The sequence below is a fragment of the Drosophila pseudoobscura genome, chromosome 2 (assembly GCF_009870125.1).
Source record: "Drosophila pseudoobscura strain MV-25-SWS-2005 chromosome 2, UCI_Dpse_MV25, whole genome shotgun sequence".
Taxonomy (NCBI): Eukaryota; Metazoa; Arthropoda; class Insecta; order Diptera; family Drosophilidae; genus Drosophila; species Drosophila pseudoobscura.
Genome location: NC_046679.1, coordinates 10,505,850 through 10,517,961, shown reverse-complemented (window position 1 = coordinate 10,517,961; position 12,112 = coordinate 10,505,850). Strand labels below are relative to the sequence as shown.

General features: G+C 46.8%; 2 protein-coding genes across 6 annotated transcripts; both read right to left on the bottom strand.

Annotated features, from left to right (window-relative positions):
• Positions 1-267: 267 nt before the first annotated feature.
• mIF2 (mitochondrial translation initiation factor 2) lies at positions 268-2,919 on the bottom strand. Of its 2 annotated transcripts, none has more exons than XM_002137284.3 (5): positions 2,666-2,919; positions 2,388-2,517; positions 1,760-2,328; positions 1,285-1,704; positions 268-1,225 (listed from the first exon to the last, which is right to left on the bottom strand). In XM_002137284.3, exons 1-5 carry the CDS (start codon positions 2,810-2,812, stop codon positions 392-394), a joined length of 2,100 nt encoding a protein of 699 aa, XP_002137320.2. In that variant the 5' UTR covers positions 2,813-2,919; the 3' UTR covers positions 268-391. The 2 variants fall into 2 exon arrangements, with proteins under 2 accessions (XP_002137320.2, XP_015037149.2); XM_015181663.2 differs by having other exon boundaries at positions 2,388-2,498; positions 2,666-2,794.
• A 1,506-nt stretch (positions 2,920-4,425) lies between these two features.
• Positions 4,426-11,878, bottom strand: LOC4801308 (sarcalumenin). Of its 4 annotated transcripts, XM_001358388.4 has the most exons (14): positions 11,795-11,878; positions 10,975-11,204; positions 9,215-9,298; positions 9,079-9,153; positions 8,728-9,012; positions 8,620-8,658; positions 8,346-8,423; positions 8,206-8,283; positions 8,072-8,149; positions 7,383-8,008; positions 6,997-7,318; positions 6,750-6,922; positions 6,030-6,485; positions 4,426-5,958 (listed from the first exon to the last, which is right to left on the bottom strand). In XM_001358388.4, exons 2-14 carry the CDS (start codon positions 11,033-11,035, stop codon positions 5,527-5,529), a joined length of 2,787 nt encoding a protein of 928 aa, XP_001358425.3. In that variant the 5' UTR covers positions 11,036-11,204; positions 11,795-11,878; the 3' UTR covers positions 4,426-5,526. The 4 variants fall into 4 exon arrangements, with proteins under 4 accessions (XP_001358425.3, XP_015037148.2, XP_003736475.2 ...); XM_015181662.2 differs by having other exon boundaries at positions 8,728-9,153; XM_003736427.3 differs by lacking the exon at positions 11,795-11,878 and adding an exon at positions 11,555-11,706 and having other exon boundaries at positions 8,728-9,153.
• Positions 11,879-12,112: the final 234 nt, after the last annotated feature.

Sequence of the window (12,112 nt, the reverse complement as noted above, 5' to 3'; positions counted from 1 at the left end):
CTGGCTCTGGGTTGGTGTGGGTGAACTCCAATTAGCATTGCTTTGACCCATTTAAGCAGCTTCCGTCATAGGCGTTGGTATGAACAGCCAGGGGCACTTCTCTCGCTCTCGCTGTCGCTGTCAGAGTGGCTTATCTCGGCGACAGTTCCGTTGCCGCTGTGTATCGGTATCCTAAGCTCTAAGCATGTGGGTGAAGGGTGGCTGTGGCGGTGCCTCTGGGCGGCCGGCAGCAGCTCTAGCAGTGGCAGCGAGATCAACAGGAAGTCGGATAGTGGGATTTGTTTTATATAAACCGTACATAATAGAAAACTATAGATATAATATATATATAATAGCGATAACAAGGCAGAGGCAACAATCTAATGATGATTCTCGAAACAGCGCTCATCTACTAGAAACCTGGATCCCAATCCGTTTGCTGGGCCTCCATGTGCGTGGTGTAGCATTGGAGTATGTCGCCGGCCTGCGGCAGCACCTTTGCATCCCTTAAGCGCAGTCCACACTCCACGTCCTTTTTGATCGAATCTACTTCGTTCTTCAGATGACGCATCGATTCCAATTGTCCATCGTAGACAACTTCACCGTCACGCACCAATCGGAACTTTTGGGCTTTCTTCAGTACGCCCTTGGTGCACCGACACCCAGCCACGGGCACCTCTTTGCGTCCCTCGTTGATGATGAAACTCTGCAGTACGTTGGCCTCTCCCAGAACTTCCTCTACCTCCACAGGGGGCAGCTTGCTGCTAAGTTGCTCCTTCAGATCGTCAATCAACCGATAAATTATATTGTAGCTTCGCACATTCACATCTTTGGTGGCCTTGTTCTGGGGCGTCTCCACAGCAAAGGCGTAGATAATGGCATCGAATGCTTTGGCAAGCTCTAGGTCTCCCTCAGTTACGTTGCCCACGCCATAGTGCACAATGTCCAGGCGGCAGATCTCGTTGCTGCTGTAGGTCTCCAGCACATCCAGTATCGCCTCCACAGAGCCATGCACATCTCCCTTGATGATGACACTGACACGCGGCTTGCCTTCGTTCTCGTCCACCTGTTTGACCCGCTGGCCACCGCGCATGCGAAAGCGTCCTGCTAGGCGACGGGCCTCGCGCGCTGCCCGATACGTGGCCTGATGCTCCTCATCCTTTTTTCGTATCTCCTCGCTGCTGGACTCGATCTTCTCCTGCTGAGCCTCGTGCTCGCGATACTTCAGCACTGCATGGGCTTTTTTCTGCAAGAATTTTCTTGTTTCAAATATGTATAAAAGGGCAAAAAACTTTTCTCAAGTACCTCCGTTTCCACCTCCAGTATAAGATCGCCAGCCAGTGGCAGCTCTCGCCAGCCAAGAATCTCTACTGGGGTACCAGGAGGCGCTTCAGTCAGAGGCTTTCCATTATGGTCGAACAGACCTCGAACCTTTGCATGCGCCAAGCCACTCAGCAGCACAGAACCTTTGCGTAGTGTGCCTCGGGACACTATGGCAGTGGAAAGCTTCCCACGTCGAGGGTCTGTTTTTGACTCCACCACAATTCCCTCGACCAGACCCGAGGGGTCCGACTTCAGCCCCATGAGAGTCGCTTGTGTGCTGACTGCCTCGGCGAGCAACTGCAAGTTGGTGCCCTTTAGAGCCGAAATGGGTATGACCTGGATATCGCCGCCATGCTCCTCGAGAGCCAGACCCATTTGCGCCAGCTCTCGCTTGCTCTTTTCCTGAAAGATAAGCGACATTAGGAATCATTAATATGATAGATCCCCACTGACTTACAATATCCGCCTCGGGCTTATCGATCTTGTTGAGGGCCACGATTATGGGCACCTGCGCCTCCTTGGCCAGCTGGATGACTTCGCGTGTCTGCGCCATGACGCCATCCTCGGCGGCCACCACCAGCACTATGATGTCAGTGGCCACAGCACCACGTGCTCTCATTGCACTGAAAGCTGCGTGGCCCGGAGTGTCGAGAAACGTGACCTGTTCGCCGTTCTCCAGAGTTACAGTAAAGGCACCGATGTGTTGGGTGATGCCACCAGCCTCTCCAGCTGCCACATCAGCACCACGCAACGAGTCCAACAGCGTTGTCTTGCCGTGATCCACATGGCCCATGACAGTGACAACGGGGGGGCGAGGCTGTAGCAGCTCTGGCGGCGCAGGCGGCCTGGGCGTCACATCACGCTCCTTCTGATCGTCTTCGCAGGATGCTTCTGGTGTGGCCACCACGCGGGTCTTGGCTCCCAGCTTTTTAGCTATTTCTTGGATCATTTTGAGATCCGCCAGCTTAGCGGCGGGTTCGATGTTATCAGCGCCTTTTACGTACAACATGGCCTCCTGGACGTCATCTAGGGGGGAGTAAACTCTTTACAAAGTGACTCAAAAGATGGCTTAAGAGTCTACATACCGACTGGCCTTTGCAGCACTTTGGCCAACTGCGCCACGCTCATGTGCCTCCAGATTTCCGATCCACCAGACGGCAATCCATTCGCCGGCTGCGCTTTCTTCGGTGAATACTCTATAATTCGCGGGGATTTCTACATAAATTAGTGAGTCTGTCCTCTTACATAAGTTTATTCTTAAAGTACGCCATCAACGAATCAACTTTTCATTCATAAGTTAATTTTTTTCCTCCACAATTAAAACAGAAATTTATGTATGTTTTCCAATTACTCTCAAACCTACCTTCTCTTCAGCTGTTTTCCGGCGTTTTAGGCGTGCGGCGTCCACATGAAATAACCGAAACGTTGCCGGTGCCTGTTTCCAATGGCTGAAGGATTGGCTGCAGTGCAGTGCATTTGGTAGTCGATATAAACAGCTTATTCTTAACATTTTCTATGGTTAATTTATTTAATTAATTTATTTCTTCACACTTATTTTTTTCACATAACAGCTAAGTGTGACCGTTTTACAATAACAACAGCTGTTTCTAGGACAGTCTTCACTAAACTGTAAGCTGCGCCACCTAGCGTCTTTTTGGTGCAAGCGCCATCTAGCGCTATGAAATTTTGCGTCATGCAGCACAAAAAGTGTACTTTAAGGAATATCATCCCTGACGATTGGCGATTTTAAATCGCGCACGGTAAAGATTTTTTTCAGAACTGAAAAAAATAAAAATAAAGGAAAGAGGATTATAAGCAAAACTTCCAGGAAGCATTTAGCGGCCCGGCACTTGTCCGCCACTTCACATGCCACTACTTTCTTCCGACTATGATCCGATGTATGTCGTCTCGCAAGGAATACCAGGTGCAGCTCATAATTCTCGCATGGTAAGGCCACCAGCAATATTGGCTTGTAACGAATTCCCGAACAATAATTTTTGAAACTTTGGCACACAGGAGAAGATCAGCGTTGAAACGGGCCTCCGCGATCCCCCCACTTGTATTTTGTGGTTAAAAGAGCAGCAGCTGCTGGCCCATTGGTACGGGGCAAGGCAACATGGCTATATATGCACGTCCGATCACAGCGAATAATGTGAGGCCCCTGGTCGATACAGAATCGTTTTGCGCTTTATTGGAGGAAGAAAGCTTTTCGCTGAGCATTAAGGACCGACATCTATTTCGATGAAATGGCGAATGATCGGATTGCTTTGGACAATTTCATCAGCATGACCTTGATCTGGAATCTCCCACAAAACGTGGATCGCATAATCGCAACGGATCGCTGCTGCTGCACAAATGGTTGCTCGATGGATATATACTGCTCGGGTTCTCCAACGGCCAAGTGGTGGCCATTCCCACCCATCCCAAGGACGCGGGCCAGAAGCTTTGGAATCATACAAAAAACACTTCAACTGAATTCTCCTATTGCCCGACATTCGAGATCGTTGCGTCTCGTGGAGATAAAAAGTAAGTGATTGGCTTAATGGCTATTGATTAAAAACATTCAAATTCTGCGATCGACTGCCCACAATAGAAGTTCCAGCCACTACCCTTTCCTTGCGATTGCCGTTGAGGGAGAGACCACTTTTATAGCACTTCCGTCGTACTATTCTCTTTAAGAACCAGGACGAAAAGCCTCGTGAGTGAACGAAACTTCCTAAAGAATGTTACAAGTATGAAGATGAATGCTGAGTACTGTACCACCCTCTGTCCGCCTGAGTTAAATCACTTGGTACACAAATTTAGAGATTTTATTTCGTACCTCTTGTGATTTAAATTCAAGCAATTGCGACATGCTCACACGCACATTTTCGTTATCTTTTTCGATTCGTTCGTCGGTTCTTTCTGCACTTCTATTTCCCATGGTTTTATTCTTTTATAATTTTAAAGTATGCATCTTTAAGTTGTATTTTATCCATCCTAAGGTTTAACAGCATCCAGCTATTATTACAAGTTCTTGTTCTCCAGCCTTCGGGTCGCAAACTCGCAGAACATTGATTCCCAACCAACTTTTGGGAATAAGTAGAAACCCAGACCTTTATTGTTTTGTATTGAAAGACATGATTGCTTGGGGTTTTCTGTTGTTTTTATTCACTTGTGTATTTCACCCGCTCTCACAGTTCATTTTACGTAGATTCTCAGTTCGTAAAAATTGTTGTATTGTATTTAATTAAGTATAATCTTCTGTCACCTGCTCTGCAACATTTTCTGTTTATCTCACATATGCTTAGGTCGTTCATGAATAAATAAGTTATATTGTTATTATCGTCTTCACTGTGTTTGCTTTTATTAAAAAAAGTCTTATCAACTACGACATCGTCGGGGAGTATGCTCAAAACCAAAAAACGAAAAACCAAAAACCAAAAATTAAAACATTAACAATATTGCCTGTGTGCTCAAAATCTGAAATCTCAAACTCAAAACTCTGCGCTGCGCTGTTGTTCTTTACTACTACTTGGAACAATTAAGGGAAAAATCTAGGGAAATGGGGAATTATAGTCGGATGTTAGCCAATGAGGGAGGGGTGTGTGCGTGGGAAGGTTAGATATCGTCGATGGTTCGTTCGCCTTGCTCTCAGCTAAAATAGTTACTTGTTGATCTACTCTCAGGTATATTGTAAAGACCCCCATTTGCTACCTCTCTTCCCTGCTCCAAAACAAGTACAAGTGTGATGTGTGTGTGTGTCTGTTTGCTCTCATTTATGTAATTGGCTTCCCTCTCATACGGCTCTCAGTTCGGTTAAGTGTATTATAAGTATTCAAAATAATCAAAAGATCTATTGCAAATCGGTTGTAATTAATAAATTCTCTAAAGGCCAAGCATGGGCTCATAGCAACCGTTGCTATTTCAAATTGAAAAGTTCTCTCTCTCGTGAGTTCTCTCTTCTGTGTTCTGTCTTACGCTGTTGTTCTCCTACGATCGGGGACGGGGGGACGTTAACAAAGATATATATTCTCTCATATTTGCGGCCCTAAATATGTCCTTTTGCTCTCTCTACTCCTGATGTACATATTTCTCCCTTTCTCCTCTACTCTCCTCTCTCACTATCTTTTTCGTAATTCTCAATAGACGGTTACCGGTGCCGATGTCGATGTCACATTCTCTCTATCTCTCTTTAAAACAAACTAAATGGCAGGTTTTCTCCTCCGAGGGAGAAACAACACCTCAACTCGTCTTTTTGGGATCAGCCTGCGTGCCCTTTCCCTGTCCTTCCAACGCCTGCTGCTGCTGTTTCTCGATGTTGGCCAGAGCCGCCTCGGACATCTTCTTATACTTGCCGGCTAGCTCGGGCAGCTCGTACGAAATAGCCTGGTCCAGCTTGGTGATGGGACAGCCGCGGAAATATGTGCACGTTTCCGTCAGTTTCTTGAACTCGTACAGCGGATTCAGGCGGAAGAAGTCGCGGTATACCTCCGGATCCGGCAGATCGTAGCGCGAGATGTTGGTCAGCGTGGAGAGACCCTCGTAGATGTGGTAGTTCTGCGGATGATCGATGATGTCGTCCGAGATGCGCTTCTTGTTGCCGAACAGTGTCTTGTGGTTGAAGTAGGTGTTCAGATAGCAGTCCACCATCTTGGCGTGATTGCGCACGCGCACCTGCAGAAGAGGAGGATGGATCGTTGACATGAATGTAGACCCGCCGACTTATTGGAATGGCAGAGACTTACAGCAAATCGACGAGCACTGGCGATCTTGTGTTCGATGCGCTTGTCGATGGCCGTTCGTAGGTCACGCAGGAAGGCACGCTCCTGCGCCAGCAGGAGGCGGGCCGGGGCGCCGTCCTGGTAGGGATGCGTCCACAGCGAGGTGGTGTACATGAGTGGCGGCTGGGCCGACGACATCAGCGGCGAGATGTTCCAAATGAGGGCGCCCTGCACGCGCAGCAGCTCCTCGGGATGGACGGTGTCCGCCTTGTTGAGGATGATGCGCGTCTGGTACTCGCGCCCCTTCAGCTGGTCGAGAATGGCCTCCGTCTCGGGGCCCACATCCAACTTGGCCGGGTCGTAGACCAGAAAGATGATGTCGGCGCGATCGATGAACCACTGGCAGGCATCGTTGAAGGGGAAGACGCGGGAGACCTGCTTGCGCACCTCTAGAATGCCGGGTATCTCGACGATGTTGACCTAAAAATGCAAGATGCAGATGCTTAAATTTAGTAATGCACTTTTGCTACTTCTACACTCATTTATTAATAACGAAATTAATGCAGAATGCTGAATGCAGAATGTGTGCTAAAAGCTATAAATTGTGTCTGGCAGATGGCCAGCCATGACTGCATGCAGATAGCTCCTCGCCAGCAGATTCCCCATCGACAGGGCAGCTGCCCTGCCAAGAGCTGTCTGGGAGACGACAAGTTAATACGGCTGTCTGTCTTTCTGGGATCTTACCTTCTCGAGCAGCTTGCTCTTCATCTTCAGACCGCGCAGACGCTCCTCCAGGCCCTGGCCGAACTTCTGCAGGCCGGAGAACGTGTAGTCGGCGGCCAGCTGAGTGCCGTCCAGAACCTCCGTCTCATTGCCCCACATCAGGATATTGAAGTAGGCCGGAGAGGGTTCGGCACCTAAGATATGGATACAAAGATAAGACATACATCATTTGGTTTCTAATTTCATCTGATATTTGTCCGAAACTTACCAGTTCTCAGCGAATTGGGGGTGTACTCGTTGTCGGTCAAATAGTTAAGGATCGAGGACTTGCCACCGGACCAGGGACCCATGAACAGCACTAGCGGCTTGGAGAAGATCTCCGGATCGCTGAAGTGACGGTTGCTCAGGTCGCGGTACTTGTACAGCGTCTCCAGGGGCTTGATGGCGTTCTCATAGATGCGCTTGATGTCCTTCAGGATGATCTCGGCCACATTATCGGTGGCCTTCTCGCGAGCGTTGAACTCCTCGTCCAGCAGCAGAAGCTCTGTGATGTGCTGACGGCTGCGGCGGTTCTCAGGGATGGTACCTTCCTGCAATTACAAGATTCTCCGCATGAGTCCACATAGCGGTACTGGACGTACTCCTAAAACCTACCCAGAGAAGCTCATCTTCAGGTTTTGTGTCATCCTCGTCGTCGTCAGCATCGGCATCAGCAGGGGCAACATCTGCCTGGGGCTCATCCTGGGTCTCCTCAGACTCTACTGCATCCTCTTTGGCGGCTTCTGGCTCCTGTGGAGCTGCGGCTGCCTCTTCTGCAGACTCCTCTTTAGCTGGAGCCTGCTCGACGGGCTTTTCTTCCTCCTTCTCCTCTACCAACGGTTCCTTTTCTGCTTCTTGGACAACTGGCTCTGGCTCTGGTTCCTGCTCTTTCACAGCCTCAACTTCTGGTTCTGGCTCTGGCTCTGGTTCGGCCTCCACCTCGACAGATTCCTCCTTGACGATTTCTTCTTCGATGGGGAATTCCTCGGCAGGACTTGGGGGAGCCTCAATGTCGATGACTGGAGCGGCATCAACCTCACGCTTGCTGCGCTTCTTGACCTTTGCCTTGTCATCATCATCATCATCATCGTCGTCGTCGTCAGCCTGGCTATCATCGTCATCGCGTTCGTTCGGCACTCCGTCGCCATCGACATCGTTGTCGTGTTCATTTAAGATGCCGTCCCCATCCAGATCGTCGTCCTTGTCGTTGGGCACACCATCACCGTCCAGATCTTCATCCTCTGCAAGTGGAAAAACCAAAAAATTACACTTTCATGGAGGCATGAGGGTTGTTATGTTCCTACCGGTATTCGCTTTGCCATCTCCATCCAAGTCCTCATCCTTTTCGTTCCTCACGCCATCTCCATCGAGATCTTCGTCCTCTGAAAATCACAAAATGGCTATTAAGGGTTTTTATTGCAATGGAATAATATCCTACCATGATTCACTTTGCCATCGCCATCGATGTCCTCATCTTTATCATTCTGAACGCCGTCTCCATCGAGATCTTCGTCCTCTGCAGAGCGTTAGGGATATTATAGCTGAGATGTTTCAATATCAATTCAATGAGGAACCTACCGTGGTTGACCGTGCCATCTCCATCCATATCCTCATCCTCGTCATTGGGCACACCATCGCCATCAAAGTCATTATCCTCTGAAAACAACCCAACGGAAAGGATAAATTAGAGACTGATTATGAACTGAGTATCGATATAAGCAAGAGAAGCTCCTGAAAAGCAAAAACCAGATCATTGGATGCCAAAATATCTAGAAATTAAAAAAGCTTTCAATTAATGCGGAACTACTTTGCACAAAGAATACATTTATTGAGTGTTCAGGGATAGACCTACCGTGATTGGGAGTGCCATCACCATCAAGATCATCATCCTCTGCAGGATACACATGGAAAGGAAAATCAATCAATACATATAGCAGGGAAAATAGGAACTAACACTTACCGTGATTTACTGTGCCATCACCGTCAATGTCCTCGTCATCGGCGTTTCGAACACCATCGCCATCGATGTCCTCGTCCTTGGAGTTGGGCACACCATCGCCATCGATGTCGTCATCATCTTCGTTGGGCACACCGTCGCCATCCATATCATCATCATCCTCGTTCGGTATGCCATCGCCATCAATATCATCATCCTTATCGTTCGGTATACCATCCCCGTCGATATCATCGTCCTCGTCATCTGGTATACCATCACCATCAATATCGTTGGCGCTTATTGCGTCCTCTGTGGAATCCAATTCGACAGTTTCAATTTCAACAGTTTCTTTCTCATCAACCGCATCTATCCCACCATCATCGTCGTCATCGTCGTCGTCCCTACGGGGCTGATCGGATTGCAGTTCCCCAGAGCCATCTTTGACACCATCTAAAATGATCGCCGGTTGATTCGCAGGCACTCTACGAGTATATTTGCCGCGGAAACTCACCTGTTTTCAATTCATTTATGGCTCTTTCAATGTAGGGTCGACATTCAGATTCGCTTGGTCCGACATCGGCATTGACAAACCCAACTGAAAGTCGTCACCGAAAACATTACACGGGTCCGTGACAGGTTAATTTGTAATTTAAGTGGGTCCCACAAGAAAACAGCCCTACGAAAGGTAGGGCGGGTGCTATGCTATGCTATTTTGAGTGAAACAATGGCCGCACTTTCTCAGCTTTTTGTCAGCGCCGCGGCGAGGTCATTCTATCTGTTCAAACTTGACATTATTTATGGTACTATCCACAGACACACGGGCAAATGGACGCACACTTCGAACGAACGCTTCTGGTGGATTTATGAATGTTATTTTTAAAAGATGAGAACTCAAACATTCACGAGTACAATATTTCGCCAGTTTGTGGATGAGAGAATTTTCGGCACAATTTTGTTGGCTGCTCGCCCACTTTGGCCTTACTTCTTCATTTTTGTTTCTTTTGGCCACCTTACTGTCCGGCCTGCAGCTCCCCAGCTTTTGAGGAGGCGTACCATATGTACGGGAATATCAATTTTAATATGAATATGACTAAAGTTTAGCTTTTGCTTATGCTTTTCTTTTCAGTAATGGAAGGTCGTGTCTGCCTAGTGACAGGCTCGTCAGAAGGTCGCATTGCTAATTACTTTCGCATTGGCTGGAAATTAGGACAAATGCTCATCGGACATGTCCCAGCGGATGTCGGCATGAGATCAGCTAATGGGCCCACGGAAGTATCTAGGAATGGGCCATCAATGGCACATCAATCGTAGCCCAATTAATGTGCGATTTGGAAGACTTTTTGAATACGTTTTCAATGGGCAATATTTCTGTCAGCGGATAGTTCTTCAGATTTATTGCAAATACCGCGTGGGAATGAAGATATTCGAGCAATTTCGCATTCATTTCTATCCGCATTGATAGAATTATTTATACAAATTTCGGCCTGCCTGCATATTGTGTTTATGTTGCTGCAATCTATTCCGGCCCAACCCATCCCATCTTATAGAGTATATAGCATTTGCGCCATTTCCCCCATTTCTTTTCTGTGGTTTTTTGCAAAAACCTGAGCAAACCAAACAAAATATACAGAGACATTTCTAACACAGAAACACACACACCCGGAGAGATATATACTGTATGAGTAGACAGATATGTACGTAGATAGAGAAGACCCGAGCGCACATAAAATAACTTAGAAATTCTAAATTTATAAATATTACAAACGATGACAACGAAGAGCAACCAAGCAGGCGATCGTTTGCGTCTTAACGAACAAATCAGTTCTCAAAAAAAAAATACAGCTAAATATTAGAATGTATCTGTATCTGTGCTCCTGCTTCAGCTGCTGCCACTAGTGGTTGGCCGGCCAAGTCAAGTGTACACAAGGCTATAGAAAATGTTCGATTGTATTTTCAAAGTGTCGTCCGCTGACGTTTGCAGACCCCAACACACACACACACACACACACATAAACACACACACGGACACAACGCACAAACTCAGAGAAATATTTTTAAATATATATACAATATATTTTCATATATACTCGTATTTTTTCACAATTTTCCTTTTTTCTTGGCTTTTTGTGATAAAATTGCATAATGCTTGGCTGCGTGAATTTTCTGTCAAGGGGAAAAACTTTAAGTGCTGCTGCTGGGCCTTTGCCCTTCGCCTTACATAAGTGGAAGGGGGGCCGGAATAGGAGAAGTAGGAGGCGGATGAGTACTCACCATGATCGGAGACGGCGAGTAACGTTAGTCCCAGCAGGAACCAAATTGTTAGCCGCCCCATAATAATCTTTTCAACAAATTATCCTCGAGTTTCCAGCGCGGTTACAACTTTAGCCACGTCATAAATTCTCCTTTTTTTCTTCGCAACTTTCCCGTAATTATGAACAATTAGGAAAAATTAGTATTAACACTGCTCGTATTCTGCATGTATATGCGCTCGTTTAAATGCACTAGATGAAAGAGTGAAGAATTCAAAAACCAAATATTATTTGAGACCGCACCAGAGCACCGATAGATAGTTCTTATAGATACTTATGTAGGGGTAGTATGTATGGCATATGTGTGGGAATGGGAATGGTTTTCTGGTTCTGGCTCTGGTATTCATATATAGCACTCGCTATAGATGTGTAATTAGGCTCGCACAAATTTTGTCACAGTTTTAGAGGTCTGCCAATTTTGCACTTATTCGTATTTCTTTTCTTTAAATATTTCTTTCACTTTTGCAGATCGATTTGTATTATTTATTCTAGAATTTATTGAATTGTTTTATTCGCGGTGCCGTTAGCAAATTTAAACCAACAATCATCGGCTGGGTAATCCTTAGTGTCCCTTTCGACGATTGTTAGCCAAATAATTTTGCTTATTTGTGGCCGTTGTCGTGGTCGAAGTCGTCGTATTCGTCGTCTGTGCACGTCGTGTGCGTGTCGTTTTTTGAACGGGCCGCCTCGAATTTGGGACCCAACACACATCTATTTTCTGTTTTCTGTTCCCCAACACAAATTCTGAAAGGAGGAAATTTCGGTGTGCCTGCCTGCCGTACACGAGTATACGAGACGATCTCTCCCGGTCCAAAACCAATTCGTAACTCAACATGCATATACCATGAATTTACCTTGTGACCGCGAAAATTATTCGATTTTGATATTTTTGTAGCACGAATTTTTGTCAAAAGCACACATAGTGAGTGCGCGAGTGAGTTTTTCTCTGGTCTCTGGTCTGTGGTCTGTGGTCTCTGATCTCTTTTCATTTTTCTATTTTCTTTCATCATCACGCCGGGTGGCGCTCTCTTCTCGATGGCTGTTCGGTTCGGATATGTTCTGCCCGGTGATGTTTTTCGGGTCTTATGATAAACCCAAGA